Below are 17,916 nucleotides of genomic sequence, written 5' to 3'. Positions count from 1 at the left end.
GAGAATTTACGGTATAAAACCTGTGCATCATTATCTACCTCATGTTGATTCAGTCTTTTTTTACACAGTAAATACTAAGTGGCTGTTTGCAGCTGCAATTGGACGTTATCATCCCAATAAATGGTTATTAGCAGCTATCAGTCCCATAGAATGCTCTCAGATTTTGCCAGTTGCCTCATTAGGTTGTTATCGAAAAGAATTTCCTTTTCCCCCGCTAAATTAATGAACCTATTTATGTGTAATCTAAAAATAATAACAGAAGTTCTTCATGTACTGTAAATATTAAAAAAAAATAAAAATAGATGATCCTCATCTAGCTCATATTAAACAAAGCAAAAACAAGTAATCTCATGCGCTGTCAACTTGTAGAATCCTCTCCCTATTAATATTTGATTCTCTTTGAAATAGTGCTGATGATTCTTTAATAAGATCCTCGTCAAACAGACATGCAATGTTTGTTTTTAAAACTTAATGTGTGCAACGGGCCTAGTGAATGAAATATATATATATATATATATATATATATATATATATATATATATATATATATATATATATATATATATATTTGTTTTGTTTTTGTTTTTTTAATGCACAAAACTACGACAAGAATCTGACTAAATCAGGAAATAAAACAGTGTGATTGGCTGTAAGGAGAGACAGAGGACACTCCAAGTTAAACACTTATCACTCCGAGAAGAAAACCTGCCAGGTTAGCTCTGGGGAGAATCTTACTACGGTGCCTGAAACAGAAGTTGAGGAAACTCTCTTCGTGAAATGGAAAAGTCAGAGTTTCTCTGTTTTCAGGTGAGTTTTCGGTAAAACTGCTTCAAGAAACACCCTGTATGTTGGAGGAGCTCCAGAGCAGTAGGAAGATTGTCTCCCCCTAGTGGTTCATTGTCGGCCCTCTATGTATCAGTTTTGTTTATTTCTATTTATTTCTATTGTTCTATATGTTCAATCATATTCTATGGCAAAAAAACAAATAAATAAAATAAAAAAGGAATTCAATTGGGTCAAATGATCTGCTGATAAAGCTAGTTCTAATTTCAAAATGCCTCTTTTAAATAACAGGAACCTCGTACTCGTACTCGTCGTCTTCCGATTTATCCGGAACCGGGTCGCGGGGGCAGCAGACTAAGCAGAGACTCCCAGACTTCCCTCTCCGCAGACACCTCCTCCAGCTCTGCTGGGGGAAGCCCTAGGCGCTCCCAGGCCAGCCGAGAGACGTAGTCTCTCCAGCGTGTCCTGGGTCGTCCCCTGGGCCTCCTCCCAGTGGGACGTGCCTGGAACACCTCCCGACGTGCCTGGAACCGCCCCCCTCCTTTAACCACCACCTTAACGTGGTGGAGGGGTTTCAGCGCCTGGGTGATCCCAGAGGCTATGTTGTCGGGGGCTAAATGCCCCTGGTAGGGTCTCCCAAGGCAAACAGGCTCTGGGTGACAGGTCAGACGAAGAGGGGTTCAAAAACCCTTATGACGAGGACTACAGCGAGTTACGTGACGTCGCCCTGTACGGCGGAGCCGGGACCCCACCCGTGAGCCAGGCCTGGGGTTGGGATTCGTCGGCGAGCGCCTGATGGTCAGGCTCTTCCTCGCAGGACCCGGCCGGGCCCAGCCCGAAGGAGCGACGCGAGGCTATCCCCCAGTGGGCCCACCACCTGCAGGGGGAACCATGAGGGACCGGTGCATAGAGGATTGGGCGGCAGTCAGAGGCGGAGACCTCGGCGACCTGATCCGCGGGCGTTTAAACTGGCTCTGAGGAACACAGGAACCTGTTTCTTTTTTCTTTGAGATAACTCTAAAAGAAAACCAATGTCATCTGCTGCTATATCGCATTTGAAACTAATTAATATGATGTTTATGGTTACTTCATATAATCCTAATAAGATATTGATTTCTTACCGATGTAGTCTTTATTCTTCTTTAGAGCCTTCTCCACCTCCCCCTCAGAGTGCAGGTCCACATACACATAACCTAAAGCAGCCACATGAAGATGGTTTGAACATATTGACCTTTACTTTGTTTAAAGTCAGACTATGTAAATGCAAACATTAATGCTCTGATTAAAACACTTTTAGAAACACACCCGTTCTGTTTCCGCTTTCATTCCTGCCGATTCTGATAGCTGCAGGCTTCAGTGGAGTCATGAACTCTCGGATTTGTTGCTACCAGAGATTGAAAAGGAAAAATGAAGTTAGGAACGTAACCCTTTTCAAGCAGAAGGTCCTCAGTGACCAGGTGTAGCTCACCTCTTTTACATTAAATGGAACTCCTCTTAGCTTTACTGTGAACTCTGACGCCGGCTCCGTCTAAACAGGCACACGTTGGATTGAAACAAACAAAAAAAATGCCCAAATGGTTATATCTAAGGTGCAGCTTTACCGAAATATACCTCCTAGGGAAATATACCTCTTGTTTCTTGTTCCCTGACAAAGGTTTCAATTTTGAGATGTTTTCTCGTTCACCGCTCTCATAGGCACTGTCTCCATGTGGAACGGGACCATCATCCTCCTCTTCACTGGCTTCATTCTCTTCCTCACTATCCTCCATAGTTTGTGCCACCTTGGAGCGCAGGTAGTCCATGTCTGTGAGGCCAGACTTCAGGGCTTCTTTAGAGGCAGCTAAAAACACCAAAATGGTAAAAAATATATTTTAACTTTAAAAAGTTTCCACTGTGAAATAGTCACTTCTCCATTATCATACATTGGGTTTATTTGTTCTAAATTTTAGAAAGAGATTAAAAAGAGATGACGACCTTCATCTCCATCGTGCTCTTCCTCCTGTTCATCCTCTGAATCTTCTGAATCAAAGTTGAGGTAATCATCAGACGTTGGCTTCTTCTTCTTCTCTTTCTTTGAGCTCTTAGGCTTAGCTTGATCCTGAGCCATGTCGTTTGTCCAGGTCTGGGCCTGAGTGCGGTTCTGATGCACTGACAGAAACTCACTGAATCCATCTTCATCCTCCAACTGAAACAGGACAAAAAGGGCGAAATAAAAAATATTCTAACAGTAACAGAGAAAAACCACAAAGACAAATCCTTAACCTTTAGAATATCTAAGACACTTATAAAGTAATACTATCAATAATAATTATTATTAAATTAACCCAGGATCCAACTATGGAAATACATTTTTTTTTTATGAATACATCTTAATATTTAATCAAACAGTTTCACAGTAGGAAAGCTGTAAGCTCTTTACTCACATTTTCCAGTACGCTGTTGGTTTCCTTTAGTCTTGTCTTGTTCTGGATTTTTAATTTTTTAAGCACATACAGAAAAAAAACAATCAGTACAGTTTATTTCTATTTTTTCTAACAAATTAGGGATGTATAGACAGAGTCCAACCAGTGAATAGGAGGTTAGAAACAAAATATTTCCTGTTAACTAAATGCTTTACCACATGTTCTCCCTGAGCATGTGTGGGTTCTCTCCGGGTACTCTGGCTTCCTCCCACAGTCCACATAAAAACACGACCGTTAGGTTAATTGGCTTCTCTAAATTCTCCTTGGGTGTGTGTGTGTGCATGAATGGCTGTTTGTCCTGTTTGTCTCTGTGTTGCCCTGCGATGGACTGGCGACCTGTCCAGGGTGTACCCCGCCTCTCACCCATTGACGGCTGGAGATAGTCACCAGCACCCCTTGCGACCCCACTTGGGATTAAGCGTGTTAGAGGATGGATGGATGGAGTACAACTTTGCTACTTCTTTTATTTGCTATTGTTTCTAAAATAAAATGCATAATGATATTACAGCTGGCTGCTCAGTGGGTAGCACTGCTGCCTTGAAGCAAGAAGGTTCTGGGTTCGATTACCGACCTAAGGTCTTTCTGCATGGCGTTTGCATGTTCTCCCTAAGCATGTGTGGGTTCTCTCCGGGTACTCTGCTTCCTCCCACAGTCCAAAAACATGACTGTTAACTGGCTTCACTAACTTCTCGTTAGGTGTGAGAGTGTGTGTGTGTGAATGGTTGTTTGTCCCGTTTGTGTCTGTATTGTGATGGACTGACGACCTGTCCAGGGTGTACCCCGTCTCTCGCCCATTGACAGCTGGAGAGAGGCACCAACACCCCTCGCGACCCCACTTGGGATAAGCGTGTCAGATAATGGATGGATGGATGGATGGATATTACAGCTTCATTGATTTATTTCAAATTTGAAACATGTACCTGTGTATTGACAATAAAGTTGAATCTAATCTAATTGTCTAGCCTGTAAGGTAAACATTTTCTTTTACGAAATGATCAAATCGTAGTGTATTCTTAAGTATAGAAAATTATCGAATCGTTGGGTGAGGAAATTAATACTGAATCTAATCGTCCTGATGGGAGTGATTTACTCTCCTAATAATGATTTGCAGAGATGCACCAATAATGTGTGTTTAATAGTGCTTAGACATAAAGCCAAAGATGGCAACTCAGTAACCATGAAAGAGAAGCAAGAAACAGTGTTTGTCCATGCAAATACCTGAGCGCATCTCTAAACCACATGACAACAAACATAGTCAATTATTATAGCTTCTTATTTCTTCCCCTCTTACCGTCCTTTTCTCTTTAGGGGCAGCAGCTGATGTTTTGTCCGGTTCTGCTCTCTGGGAGTGTTTACTCCAGGCTTTTCCTTTAGTGGGATCTCCAAACGCTTTACACATCTCCACCTAAACGCAAGATAACATCATTAAGAGCATTTAGTAACAGATAAATTAACTATCTGTGTTTCTGGGTAGCTTAAAATACCCCACCGTCACTCTGGATGTGTCGACAAAGCTCTTGTTGAAATGTTTCAGCGCTTTACTCGCATCCTCCTCGGATTTGAAGCCAACAAAGCCAAACTTTCTGAATTTTCCATCTTTGGTGAACTTCAGAGAGCAGTCTGTCACTGTGCCGAAGTCTGCAAACATCGACCTGAACCTCTCCTCCTTCATCTAAATACAGAAAAACATCTTTAGGTGTTCATATACTACAGCAGATGTGTTTGGCTAAATATATATATGTTTTACTTACCCCATTAGGGAGGTTTTTAACAATGAGTCTTGACATGTTTATTTGGCTCTAAATTCAATTAAAAGTAGGTTCAATCGTTTTTATTAATGTCAACAAACCAGCATGGATACAGCACCTACGACGCCATATTGACATGAGGAGGAAAGTGTTTCATCTTCTTCATTTGCTACGTCGATGTGTTTTGGGGACAATTACCGCCACCCTGTGGTCATATGGGCGTATAGCAGTCCTGATTCTTCTCTACCCAGTAAATCAATTCAAATCCACTTGGAAATTATTCAGCAATTAAACCTGAAACTTTCGTTCTGCAAGGCAGCAGTGCTACCACTGTGCAGCCCATTGCTAATCCATCCAAAACTAAAAATATATGTTAAGAATGGTTTACAGGGATGTTGGAAATATAGTAAAACAGACATTTTTAGTTTAACTTTTGTACGGTATTATTGGACTTTTCCTGAGAAATATCACAAAAAACAAACGTACAGCTGGAGCAACAGCAGAAGGAGGTTCTATGTATAAATTTCAAATCCCAATAAAATATGTTAGTGTTTTTGGTTGTGATCAACTTTAGTAGGTTTTACCTCTCAAGCAAGACATGGTAAACATCGGTGGAAATATTCCCTTACTATATAAATAGATCTGGCCATTTATCTGAGAGCATTATATAAACCATAGCCTGTTAAAGGTCCATTCAGCTGCCTTAAACAGTGGGACTAAATTAAAATTAATAAAGTCGTATTTGTCTTAAACAGAAAACGCTGAGTAGCATATGACTGGATACCTCTGGCAAACACAGTTCTAGAAGAAAAGGGGTTTATCTGCTTTGTGTCTTTAGTTCATTTCTTGGCATATATTAGAAGTTACTTAAAGGTTATTTTTTTGGAACATTTCTTATAAACTTAACTACCTACAGTATATTCTTTCTGAGATTTTGTTGCTCAGCATTAGTAGCAAACTGATAACTCAATTTTCTCTGGTAAGTGAGGCCCATTAAATCAGTCAGGTGGTAGTCTGATCCTAACATGGTTAAAGAACTTTGCACAACTTTGTCAGACAATTTTTTTTATGTTAAACTCTGTTAATGAGTTAAAAAAAATAGCCAAATACATGTACAGAAAAATTATAACTGGGAAGTCAGTTGCTTTCCTGTTTATAATCCCTTAACCTCTAATTTTAACTAATCTTTAAAACAAGCATTATATTTGAATAAGAATTAGAGCTTTATTCTTTGGGATTGTGCATACAAACAAGAAATTAATCCACTTTTCTATCATTGAAGACCTTCTAAATACAAATATACAGTTTTATTAAATTCAGCTCTATCTATCAGTCTTAAATGGTTTATATATTTTGTGTTTCATTTTTTTTTCACCTTACTATTTAACTCAAAAAGCTTTAAATCTTAAATTCTCTGACCTTTAATACACCTCTTAATACTTGCCTAACTTTCTTCCTAAAGCAGGCGTGACCAACATATTGACTGAATGCTTTGTTTAACAGATCACATGCCCCACAGAGGGATTACAAAACGAAGCACCAAGCAGTCTCAGAGGAACACAGACCTCACATTGGTTACAAAAACTTTTATTAAATGTGCTTTATCTTTGGTTTAAAACATCAGTGCAGCACCCTTTGAAAAAATTGTGCAAGCCTCATTTTGGCAAAACAAAATCAACAGAACTCATTGCAGTTTCAGTTTTCAGCAGAGAAAAAAAAAAAACAATAAGTACACATCTTGAAAAAGCACCACATATAAGTTGTTTTGCAGTGATGTGTTCTGAATATGATAAATATTCAGAATTTGTCTGTTTTTAACAGATAAGTGTGTTTTTTTTGGGCTCCATTGTTGAACCAGAGGCGCATCAAAAAGAGGTTGATATAATTAAAGCATCTGCTTCTTCAGAGTTGGTCTCTTTATTCCTTCTGGACTGGAACTCTTTCTGGATTTCCACAAAACTTTTGTTTTTGGTTTCAGGGAGAACAAGAACGATGTATATTCCTACTGAGAGGCAGACAACGAAGAAAACCAGGAAGCAATAGTGCTGCAGCCCAATCTATAAAAGAAGCAAATGAATCATTTAAAACATTCAGTCTTTCATACTTTTACTTTAGGAAAAGTCAAAACATTCAGTCAAAACTCTCTTTTTTTTTTTTTTTTTAAAGAAACCCTTCAGAAACTATTATTTTAAATGTTAAAGACAAATGATACACAATATATTTTTCAGGTTTTTCATAATGTTAATAAAATGTAAATATGTCATTAAAGGATTGAAGCATCAATTTAAGCATTATTGATTAGCCCATGAAAGAATAGAGTTTAAGTTCTAGAATATATTCGAAACTCTTGTTAAAAAAATACTTAAACACTTAAATTTTGGAAATTGGATGGCTTTGTAGCTGCCAACCAAATGTTTTTCTTCCTGCACATATTTAAGCCACACCTAAATTTTAAATTACCTTAATAATGCGGAGAGAATCCTTTTGGTTTGTTAGTCAAGGTCAATGTTTAAGCCAGTACCCTAGCTAAGCACCATTATTTTGATAACTATTTTGTTTTATGAAAGTAATTATTTCTATCAGACTTGGTTGTGGACATTTTCTTACCTCATCAGTTTGTTGTTCATTAGATGGGTTTCCTTGTATAATCTAGTGGTTTATTTTACATTATTCACCATATTAAGGCATCAAGCACTGCCCTGACATATCATGCCTTTATCTTTTCCAAAGAATAGATGAGAAAAGGGGTATTTAATTAGTTAAGGGACATATGAATGGGTTAAAAGGTGACTGGTGCTGCATTGCAGTCTGGGCCCCTAATTACAAACCAGAATTAACTAATAACTGAAAGTTAAAAAACAAACACTGTTTTATTTTAACGTGGCTGGTCGAAAAGGTAAACTGGGGTTATAGGCTGCACCAGCACGCTCAGGATAAAAGCAAAATATTACAGAGTAAAAAAACTACCGGGATCTCCAACATAAAACCTGACACTTAAAAAATATAGAATTTGTAATAGTCGACTTGAGCAATAATTTGGTATTCTGAAAAAAACTTAAAACTTTGTCATTGGATTATTAACTAATTATTGATTAGGGCAGGCATCCCCAACCTCGGTCCTCGAGGCCTGCTGTCGTGCAGGTTTTAGAGGTTTCCCTGCTTTAGCACAGCTGATTATAATGATTGCAGTAGACCAAAAGCATGTTAATCAGCTTTCAATTAAAATCAGCTGTGCTGGAGCAAGGAAACCTCTAAAACCTGCAGGACAGCAGGCCTCAAGGACCGAGGTTGGGGATGCCTGGATTAGGGAATATGAGACCATTATTGTTAACAATAATGTCAAAATTATCAATATCTCTTAAATGTTGTTCACGAAAAGGACAGACAGTTTATTTTTAACAGTTTGAACATGCAACAGATATTGTGCAACCATTTCTAAAACAAGCAGAAGTATTTGTGACCACGCACCACAATAAAAGGGAAGAGCAGGCCAATAAAGAAGAAGCTGAGCCAGTTCACAGATCCTGCGATCATAAATGCTGCAGGCCGTGTGGTTTGCTTGAACATCTCTGTGGTTAAGATGTTTGTAACGCCACCTTTAGAGGAACAGAAATGCCAAATAAAAACTCATTCTTTACTCACCAAGACGGTTAAAAACGATTTCCTTTGATACTTAACCAGCTTACCTGGTCCCAAACCAAAACTTAAGACAAAAGCAAAAACACAGGCCACACTTAGGTAAGGGAAAACTGGACTGAAATCCTGAGGAAAGGAGAGATCATCATTATAAAAGTGAATCACCACAAGCCTGACACTGCAGTTTAAAACTGCTAGTCTGACTTTTCAATAAAACATAACAACACATTTCATTTATAGTCGATGTCAACTTTTTTGTTTGTTTTCTATGCAAACTACACTCCCAAAGGAAGCTTCCATATGTCTCTAATGACATTACAAAAGATGAAAAGTAACTGTTAAGTTATCTTACATTTAATCATTTGAGCTTTAAATTTTTTTTGCCCCCATCCAAATTAATTGTTGTCAAAATCTTCCTTTAATGGTGTTTACCTGTATTCTGCACAACTATGACTGAAGCTTCACCTAATTGTCAAAATGCTAAAAGAAATTCATAAAAAATCTAGAGCCTTTTTCTAAAAAGACCGATTTGAAACTACAGTAATATCAGAATTTAATGAGCAAATATTAATAATAATAATAACCTTAAACTTTCTGTTTAAGGTTTACCATCAGTGACTTTGGGAGTCAAATGGTGCCTAATTTATACAATATTGAACTAAAAGTAACCCAAACTTACAGTAGAGAATCTTGGCCATTCAATCATAAAATAAAATTAATAATAAAACATCCACTCAGAATCCAAGGCTATTGAGATCTGACTTTATTCTTCACATTCTGACTTTTAATCTCAGAATTAAAAATCTAATTACTTAAAGCCCAGGATTAACACTTTGATGAAGTAGAAATATTACAACTAGTCATACTTCTATCACACTAATTCTTAAATTAAAGTCAAAATTAGTCAAAATTCTGAGATTAAACTCAGAACAAAAACTTTTAGTTTTATTGAGTGGCCGCTTTTAAAAAAAAAGACCTAATTCTCTCCCTTAAATCAATCAATTAAAAGTCAATCATCCAAAATTGTACTTACAAATTTCATCTAAACAGGTCAGTGCTGTGTCTCCTGTTACCAAACTATATAAATATGTATTTTCCAATTTGCAATTCCTAAAATATTATAGTTGGTTAATTTCTGTTCCGAAAATTCACATTGTGTTACCAATATTAGTTCTTTGCTGTCTGTTCAAATCTGTTAGCTTTACATTTATAAAGTAAAACTGAACAGCTTCTTTGAATGTCTATCCTTAAGAGGAATTACCTGCAGAGCGAGTGTCACTGTGAACAAAATGCAGCAGATACTCATCAGTATGTATCCTCCTGATATGAGTATTTTCCTTCCCAGAGATTCCACCAGCATTCCCTACAAAACACACAGCATCACAAGACCTGAAACCACTTCTAAGACCCCAATTCTTCAAACACAGTATATCAAATCATCTGCTAAAAATTTTGCCAAATAATGAATTAAATGAATTAAATAATTTAATGAAGAATTCTCCTTAAATATATCAAAAACTCATACTTACACATGTTAATGCAGTGAGACATTCACAGGCACCTGTACCGACGGTAGCATAAGGTATATTATCATCTGAGATTCCGGCTTGTCGAAACAAATAATCAGCATAGAAGTACATCTGTGGTAGATATAGACAAGGCCAACAGTTTAAGACTTTGTTTTTATAAAGTCACTCAGGTGGTTACTATGAAGGAATTTCATACATACTGCATTAACACCATTCAGCTGTTGTGCTGCGTTGAGCACTATGATTGTGATGACCTGCCAGCGTACACTGCGATCTGCAAAAAGTTCCCAGGGTTTCTTGGCCTTGAAACCAACCAAATTGTTCTTCTCCCGCTGGATGTCCTCCAGCACACTATGAGAGCCTGAAAAGCCATGCAGCTGATTCAGAGCTGCAGACAGAAAAAGAGATCCTCTGTTCACGTTTTTGCTCACATGGTTTAAACAACTATAAGCTGCTTTTTTTTGTAATTTGCTTTAGAAACCAAAGGTCAGACCAGTTTCTTAACATCGTTCTGAATTGATAAGAAAGAGCTCACATGGGCTAACTGACAGCCTGTGGCAGTTTTTAGAAAGCTACTCAGCCTGCTAAGAAGAAAAATAATATGCATTAAGTCTTCTTGGCAGGCAAACTTAAAACCTCTGTAATAAGAATTAAAGAATCACCTTATGCATTAAAGTATTTTACCTTTTTTACATTTCTCTTCATCCTCTTTATCAATAAGCAGAAAGCGTGGACTCTCAGGGAACCAAGGAAGCAACTGTAGCTGAAGTAATGCTGGGATACATGTGGTGGAGAGCAGGAGGGGCCAGTACTGTGCTTTACCAAGCACTTCTCTGTATTAACATCCAAAAATGTTTCTATTTTTTCATATTAAGATTACATCAATTCATTTATTGATTAAGTAATTGATGTAAATAATTAATTACATTAATTAATTTATTAATAAAACAAATATTTTGCTTACTTGAGGCCCATCACTTGTCCAGATAAGATGCCACCGGTCAGAAAAATGGAGGAGCCTGTTCCCATGGCACCACGTAAAGATGTTGGAGCTATTTCCCCCAAGAACATAGGCTCAACACATAGAGCAATACCTGGAAAAATGAAAATGCATATTTTACAATCTTACATATGCATCCCAGTACACTACAACTGACAGATTAGTTTATACAGCTACTGATTCCAGGGTGAATTTGCACATAAGGTCCCATTTCAAAGGTTTATTTTCATATTTTTTCCACCATGATGGATCAAAGCACAGAAAAACCCAAGACTTACACTACCCTTCAAAAGTTTGGGGTCACATTGAAATGTCCTTATTTTTGAAGGAAAAGCACTGTACTTTTCAATGAAGATAACTTTAAACTAGTTTCAACTTTGAAGAAATGCACTCCATACATTGCTAATGTGGTAAATGACTATTCTAGCTGCAAATGTCTGGTTTTTGGTGCAATATCTACATAGGTGTATAGAGGCCTATTTTCAGCAACTATCACTCCAGTGTTCTAATGCTACAATGTGTTTGCTCATTGCCCCAGAAGGCTAATTGATGATTAGAAAACCCTTGTGCAATCATGTTCACACATCTGAAAACAGTTTAGCTCGTTACAGAAGCTACAAAACTGACCTTCTTTTGAGCAGATTGAGTTTCTGGAGCATCACATTTGTGGGGTCAATTAAACGCTCAAAATGGCCAGAAAAAGAGAACTTTCATCTGAAATTCGACAGTCTATTCTTGTTCTTAGAAATGAAGGCTATTCCATGCGAGAAATTGCTAAGAAATTGAAGATTTCATCTACAACTGTGTGTACTACTCCCTTCATGGACAGCACAAACTGGCTCTAACCAGAGTAGAAAAAGAAGTGGGAGGCCGTGTTGCACAACAGAGCAAGAAGATAACTACATTAGAGTCTCTAGTTTGAGAAACAGGCGCCTCACAGGTCCCCAACTGGCATGTTCATTAAATAGTACCCGCAAAACACACCAGTGTCAACATCTACAGTGAAGAGGCGACTGCGGGATTCTTGGCTTCAGGGCAGAGCGGCAAAGAAAAAGCCATATCTGAGACTGGCCAATAAAAGAAAAAGATTAAGATGGGCAAAAGAACACAGACATTAGACAGAGGGAGACTGGAAAAAAGTGTTGTGGATGGAAGAATCCAAGTTTGAGGTGTTTGGATCACAAAGAAGAACATTTGTGAGACGCTGCAAAAATGAAAAGATGCTGGAAGAATGCCTGACGCCATCTGTTAAGCATGGTGGAGGTAATGTGATGGTCTGGGGTTGCTTTGGTGCTGGAAAGGTGGGAGATTTGTACAGGGTAAAATGGATTCTGAATAAGGAAGGCTATAACTCTATTTTGCAACGCCATGCCATACCCAGCGGACAGCGCTTGATTGGAGCCAATTTCATCCTACAACAGGACAATGACCCTAAAAACACCTCCAAATTGTGCAAGAACTATTTAGAGCAGAAGCAGGCAGCTGGTACTCTATCGGTAATGGAGTGGCCAGCGCAGTCACCAGATCTGTACCCTATTTTGCTGTTGTTGGAGCAGCTTGACCGTATGGACACAAGAAGTGCCCATCCAACCAATCCAACTTGTGGGAGCTGCTTCTTGAAGCGTGGGGTGCAATTTCTCCAGATTACCTCAACAAATTAACAGCTAGAATGCCAAAGGTCTGCAATGCTGTAATTGCTGCAAATGGAGGATTCTTTGACGAAAGCAAAGTTTGATGTAAAAAAAATCTTATTTCAAATGCAAATCATTATTTCTACACTTATCAATGTCTTGACTCTATTCTCTATTCATTTCACAATGTATGGTGGTGAATAAGTGTGACTTTTCAGGAAAACACTAAATTGTTTGGGTGACCCCAAACTTTTGAACGGTGGTGTAGTTTTAAGAAACTCTACCGTAAAACATAGAAAGCTATTATTATATAGATACAGTATATAGGCATACTAGAAAAGTATGCCATGTACTGCATAATATAGTATATTCATGCAAAACTTTGACCTGTTTGAGATGAATTCCTGCAGCCTGAAGGGGATCAGAAGTGTTTAGGAAGCCCTGCTTGCTTTAACAGCCATTTTTAGGTAGTCTGCTTTGTTGTATCAGATGTCTCTCAACATTTTCTTTACAATACCCCCATAGGTTTTTTTTATAGAGCTTGTGTGAGCAGCTAAGTATAGGTAGAAAAGAAATCAGCATCTCCGTACAGCTTCTCAGCGTCAGAAACCACAAGGTGCTCCATAACAATCAGCAGTCAAGTTGTTTTTCTCTTCAGAGCCAATTAAATGGGTCTGACCTATTATGTGGTTCAGCAGTGGTTTAAAATAATTGCGAATTATTATACTACGTGTTCTGGATATGTCTTTATAGAGGCTCATAACGCACAGAGCTTTAATACACAGCATATGTTTTTCAAACTTTTTAATGAGTTTTACTTTAAAAACCTTTAAAGGATGAAGTAATGACTACTGCTTGTGGATTTTTTTTAACAATACTTTCTTCCTTCCACTAAACATTCCTTTGAGACCTCAGCTGCATTAGCATTGACACTTTGTAGCTTTAGCCTCTTTTTCAAGTGTTTCATTGACTTTGTGCCAGACTGTAAAGTCAGCAAAATAATGGTCTAAACAAACACAGTGAATATATTGAACAATGCATGGGTATTTTTAAAAAGCTAACCTTTGTGAACTACAAATCTCTTTTGTTGATTTTTCCTTAGATCCTATGTTGCTAAATGGGTCTGCAAGTATCCACATTTTTATTTAAAATAGAATTCAACTTTATTGTCATCACACTGTCACAAGTACAAAGCAACTGAATGTAGTTTACATCTATCCAGAAGTGCTATACAGGATATGAATATTTATTTACATGTGTACAGAAACTATGTATGGCCTATAAATGGTATATATAAACAGAAAGTAAATGTAAGAGGCTATAAAATAAATACATATGAAAGCTATATACAAATTATGCATGAAAGTTAGGATATATATATATATATATATATATTCATATATTAGTGGGGTTATAATACAGGATAAATAATCACAGATTATATACAGTTATATTTGAGAAATGTGTAATTTGCCTGTATGTCTCACATATATTGCAAAAATAAAAGTGCTAAAAAAGCCTTTTTCCCAAATATGAGATACGATGGACCTCTAGATGAATCTCAATTTTTGAATTTTCCCCAAAATACAGGAGTTAGGTATGTTCTATAGATGCTGTATCTACCTGCATTGATTCCAATGAGGAGACGTCCAATGATGAGCAACTCAAACGATCCTGCAGTGGAGCTCAGGCCCATCAGCATAGCAGCAACCAGTGAAAACACATTATTGGTAAGTAGCGTCCCTCTCCTGAAGGTAACAACACCACAGGAAAATGTTAATATTTTTTGTACTAAATACAAAACTTTTTTCTTTGAAAATAATTATACCTCCCAAGCTTTACAGACAAAGTCCCACCAATTGACACTCCTATAAATCCCCCTAAGGTAAAAATAGACACAATGGTGGACCAAAGCAGAGTGAGCCCATCTTTTGTTATCTCTGTTTGGTAACGCTGCCTCCAGGTTTGGTTAATGAAGTCTTGCACATACTAGAAATAAGAAAACAAATAGCATTAGCGATTAAGAACAGCTGGAAACTAAATCAGACAGAATGTCACATCTCTAAATCTTTTCCTATACTAAGACCAAACATCAGTTGAAAATAAATGACTGGGTTACATCTCTGTTGTCTTTATACACCTTTTAATTGATAAAAACAACTCAACAAAAAAAACAGTTTTGTATTTACATGGGTTACTTTTGTTTGTTGTGAGAAAATCTGCAAGGGGCATAGATTTCCCACAGCAATGCTTTTGGAGGACTGATTTATGGAAAATAGATATTTTCCCAAATAAAGCTGGTAAAAGTCAGACTTTGTTAGCATCAACATCAACCTCCTTTTAAGCAAGTTCACATCATTACATATCTTCTAGATAAAATGATTTCCTCATGAATAACATAACTTCAAGTTATTTATCTGAAAAGTTAAGTCCTATTCTTTATTCATATTCAACATAATGTTACTCTGGAGGGATCATTGCTGTACGGAAGAGGATTAGGGCCAGTGAAAAAAAAAAGAAAAAGTTAACTGATTTTTGCATTTTATTTCAGTTTAGTATGGGAAAAAAGTCAGAATTCTGAGAAAAAAGTCAGAATTCTGACTTTAATCTCAGAATTCTGACTTTTTTTATTTTCAGAATTCAGTCAGAATTCTGAGATTAAAGTCAGACTTCTAAGAAAAAAGTCAGAATTCTGAGACCCCATGTTAAACTGAAATAAAATTTTAAAATCAGTTAACTTTTTTTTTTTTTTCAGTGGCCCTAATCCTCTTCCGTATTGCTGTCTCCCAGGGAGTTATTCATTTATTTGCATAGTTAAATTGGCGGCAGGCTAAAATTGACTAAATTCAGATCATAGTAGTAGCAGTATAATGCAGTCTTACTGTATTAAACAATTTAGAGTACTACAAGTTTTGCAGGTGTTTAGAATCAATTAGACCGTAAGTATTTATGACATTAACAAAATATTTTATTCTAAGCTTGCTGAAAATGTGTCAAACATCTAAACATTAAATGTCTTATCACAGTTTTGCACAATCAACATTTTTTCTGATCTGTTAATATGCCTACCCCTACTCTGACGCAGGCTGTAAGCATTCAACTAAAGAACAACCACCTACAGATAGCAGAGATCAATAGGCCTGGAGTAGTCACACTGCAAATCGATCTTGAAATAAGTAAAAAAAAAATCTTGAATGAACTGTATTTAGCCTTAATTTGAGTAGGTAAATAAGATGTTTTGCGAATGAAATGAGTAGTTTTACTCTTAAAATAAGATAATTAGATAATATGCACTTAAAATAAGACAATGGAATTGTTTTTCCTTCTTATAAATGTAAATTATCTTGTTCCATTAGGTAAGTGTCTCACTTACCTCCTAAATTCAAGAACAGATGCAAATATTTTAAGAAAACATTTCTTATTTAGATTTCATTTTTTGCAGTGAATTCAGATCTATGGGGGAGTGACTGGGATCTGACCTTAGACTTTATTACCCTCTGCCCCAAAACCAATCAGTAGCATCTATATGTTATAGTCTCTTCTCTCCTTATCTAACAATTTCTGTAATTTATATAACACATAGTCTAATAGTAGATTGAGATAATGTATTTTCTTCACAGGGCCTCTCTTTATGATATGGTGTGTGCTCTGGGATATTGGGCTGAAATAAGAGATCTTTGTGCACCCCAACCTTTTGCTCCATTTTTTTTTAACGCAGTGGTTTTCCTCAAATCAACTAAAGTGAAAAGTTTGTATTTCAAAGGGAGAATCTTTTTTTTTTTTTCTGAAACCCACAACCCCCTCTGGCATAGTCCATGTGGCACCAGACAGGTCCGACATGTACTGGTTCAGTCATGCAACCATTTGGAGGTTAATCAATGATCTACAGCAATAAAACCAACTGAACAGAATGAATGGAGGGATTGTTGGAGCGAGTTTTCCAAGTCACATCTTTATTTGGGAATCAAGCATGCGCACATATGAGTTAGTAAAAAAAAAAGTGAAAAAATATATGTAATTACATAGTAACAACATAATTATCATAACCCTCTCTCCTGCTATTTAAAGGATATGTATAAGCTACAAAAAAAGATAAAATAAAATGAATAACACATTTAAGAAACGCCTGTATCCCTGCAATGGAGCAGTTCTTACCTTAGTGGGCGCATTGATGATGGAGATATTATATCCGCACTGAAATGTGCCTCCTATGCATGTTGCAAACATAGCCAGCAGCAGAAATTTGTTTGGGAACTGGAAACAGAAAAACTACAAAACGAAAAAAAAAGAGCGAGAGAAATAAAAACATAGCTTTTAATCAGGTAGAACATTTTCTAAAAAAAAAAATGCACAAAGCTTTCGCACAAGCCTTTATTTTAAAGTCATAAATATTCCGCATACCTTTAAAGTCTTTGGTTCTTTGCCTCCTTTCGTGAGCAGGGGCTCATATTCGTTCAAATAATCTTTTGGCATTTTTTTTTTTCTTTTCTCACTAAAAGTTCGCTCTTAGGATGTCCTCGATGCGCGCGCTGACTCTCTGCACTGACCTGAGAGGGAAGGAGATCAGGCTGCTGCTGCTGCTGCTGCTGCTGCTGATGATGATGATGATGATGATGATGATGATGATGATGATGATGATGATACAACTTATCTACTGTAATCGATTCCTGGGGCTAAAAAGACATCAGCCGCATTTTATGGTTAAATAGGGTTATAATTGTAAAGGAGAGATAATATCCATTTAACTCCGCATATCACTTTAAAAGGCAGGAATATTTATACAGGACTGTGATCCCCCAAAGCGGTTGTGAAACATCAAGTTAGATAATCTCAGAAAATCTAACTAAAATTTAAGCTTTATTTAAGTTCCATAATTTGGCCGCTGCTGTTTAGAAATGGTTCATAGAAAAATCTGAAATGTATGGGAGAGGATTAGGGCCACTGAAAAAAATGAAACAAAGTTAACAGATTTTAAAATTTTATTTCAGTGCTCACACATCTACATTAAGATCCAAAATTCTTAGATTAAAGTCAGAATTCTGAAGGAAAAGTCAGAATTTTGAGATTAAATTCAGAATTCTGAGGAAAAAAGTCAGAATTCTGAGAAAAGTCAGAATTCGGACTTTT

The 17,916-nt window shown here is 37.0% G+C and overlaps 2 protein-coding genes across 2 annotated transcripts in view; both read right to left on the bottom strand.

The window, feature by feature from the left end:
• Positions 1 to 5,032, bottom strand: part of rbm19 (RNA binding motif protein 19) — an 11,217-nt gene extending 6,185 nt beyond the window's left edge. Inside the window, exons 1-9 of the mRNA XM_015398377.1 lie at positions 4,997 to 5,032; positions 4,735 to 4,917; positions 4,537 to 4,650; positions 3,207 to 3,248; positions 2,758 to 2,968; positions 2,412 to 2,623; positions 2,252 to 2,311; positions 2,089 to 2,167; positions 1,905 to 1,976 (exon numbers count right to left, since the gene is read on the bottom strand). Of these exons, the coding sequence (XP_015253863.1) occupies positions 1,905 to 1,976; positions 2,089 to 2,167; positions 2,252 to 2,311; positions 2,412 to 2,623; positions 2,758 to 2,968; positions 3,207 to 3,248; positions 4,537 to 4,650; positions 4,735 to 4,917; positions 4,997 to 5,032 (1,009 nt within the window). The remainder of the gene's footprint in view (positions 1 to 1,904; positions 1,977 to 2,088; positions 2,168 to 2,251; positions 2,312 to 2,411; positions 2,624 to 2,757; positions 2,969 to 3,206; positions 3,249 to 4,536; positions 4,651 to 4,734; positions 4,918 to 4,996) is intronic.
• Positions 5,033 to 6,832: 1,800 nt separating this feature from the next.
• On the bottom strand, positions 6,833 to 17,342 carry LOC107100041 (solute carrier family 2, facilitated glucose transporter member 11-like). Its single transcript, XM_015398387.1, has 12 exons — positions 17,191 to 17,342; positions 16,945 to 17,058; positions 14,618 to 14,778; positions 14,413 to 14,537; positions 11,123 to 11,252; positions 10,843 to 10,991; positions 10,359 to 10,546; positions 10,159 to 10,269; positions 9,891 to 9,992; positions 8,680 to 8,755; positions 8,462 to 8,589; positions 6,833 to 7,050 (listed from the first exon to the last, which is right to left on the bottom strand). The coding sequence occupies exons 1-12, from the start codon at positions 17,260 to 17,262 to the stop codon at positions 6,859 to 6,861; spliced, it is 1,548 nt and encodes a 515-aa protein (XP_015253873.1). The 5' UTR covers positions 17,263 to 17,342; the 3' UTR covers positions 6,833 to 6,858.
• Positions 17,343 to 17,916: the final 574 nt, after the last annotated feature.

The sequence above is a fragment of the Cyprinodon variegatus genome, unplaced genomic scaffold (genome assembly GCF_000732505.1).
Source record: "Cyprinodon variegatus isolate N-32 unplaced genomic scaffold, C_variegatus-1.0 Scaffold932, whole genome shotgun sequence".
Taxonomy (NCBI): domain Eukaryota; kingdom Metazoa; phylum Chordata; class Actinopteri; order Cyprinodontiformes; family Cyprinodontidae; genus Cyprinodon; species Cyprinodon variegatus.
The sequence above is the reverse complement of the archived record's forward strand: the minus strand, read 5'-3'. Positions and strand labels throughout refer to the sequence as shown.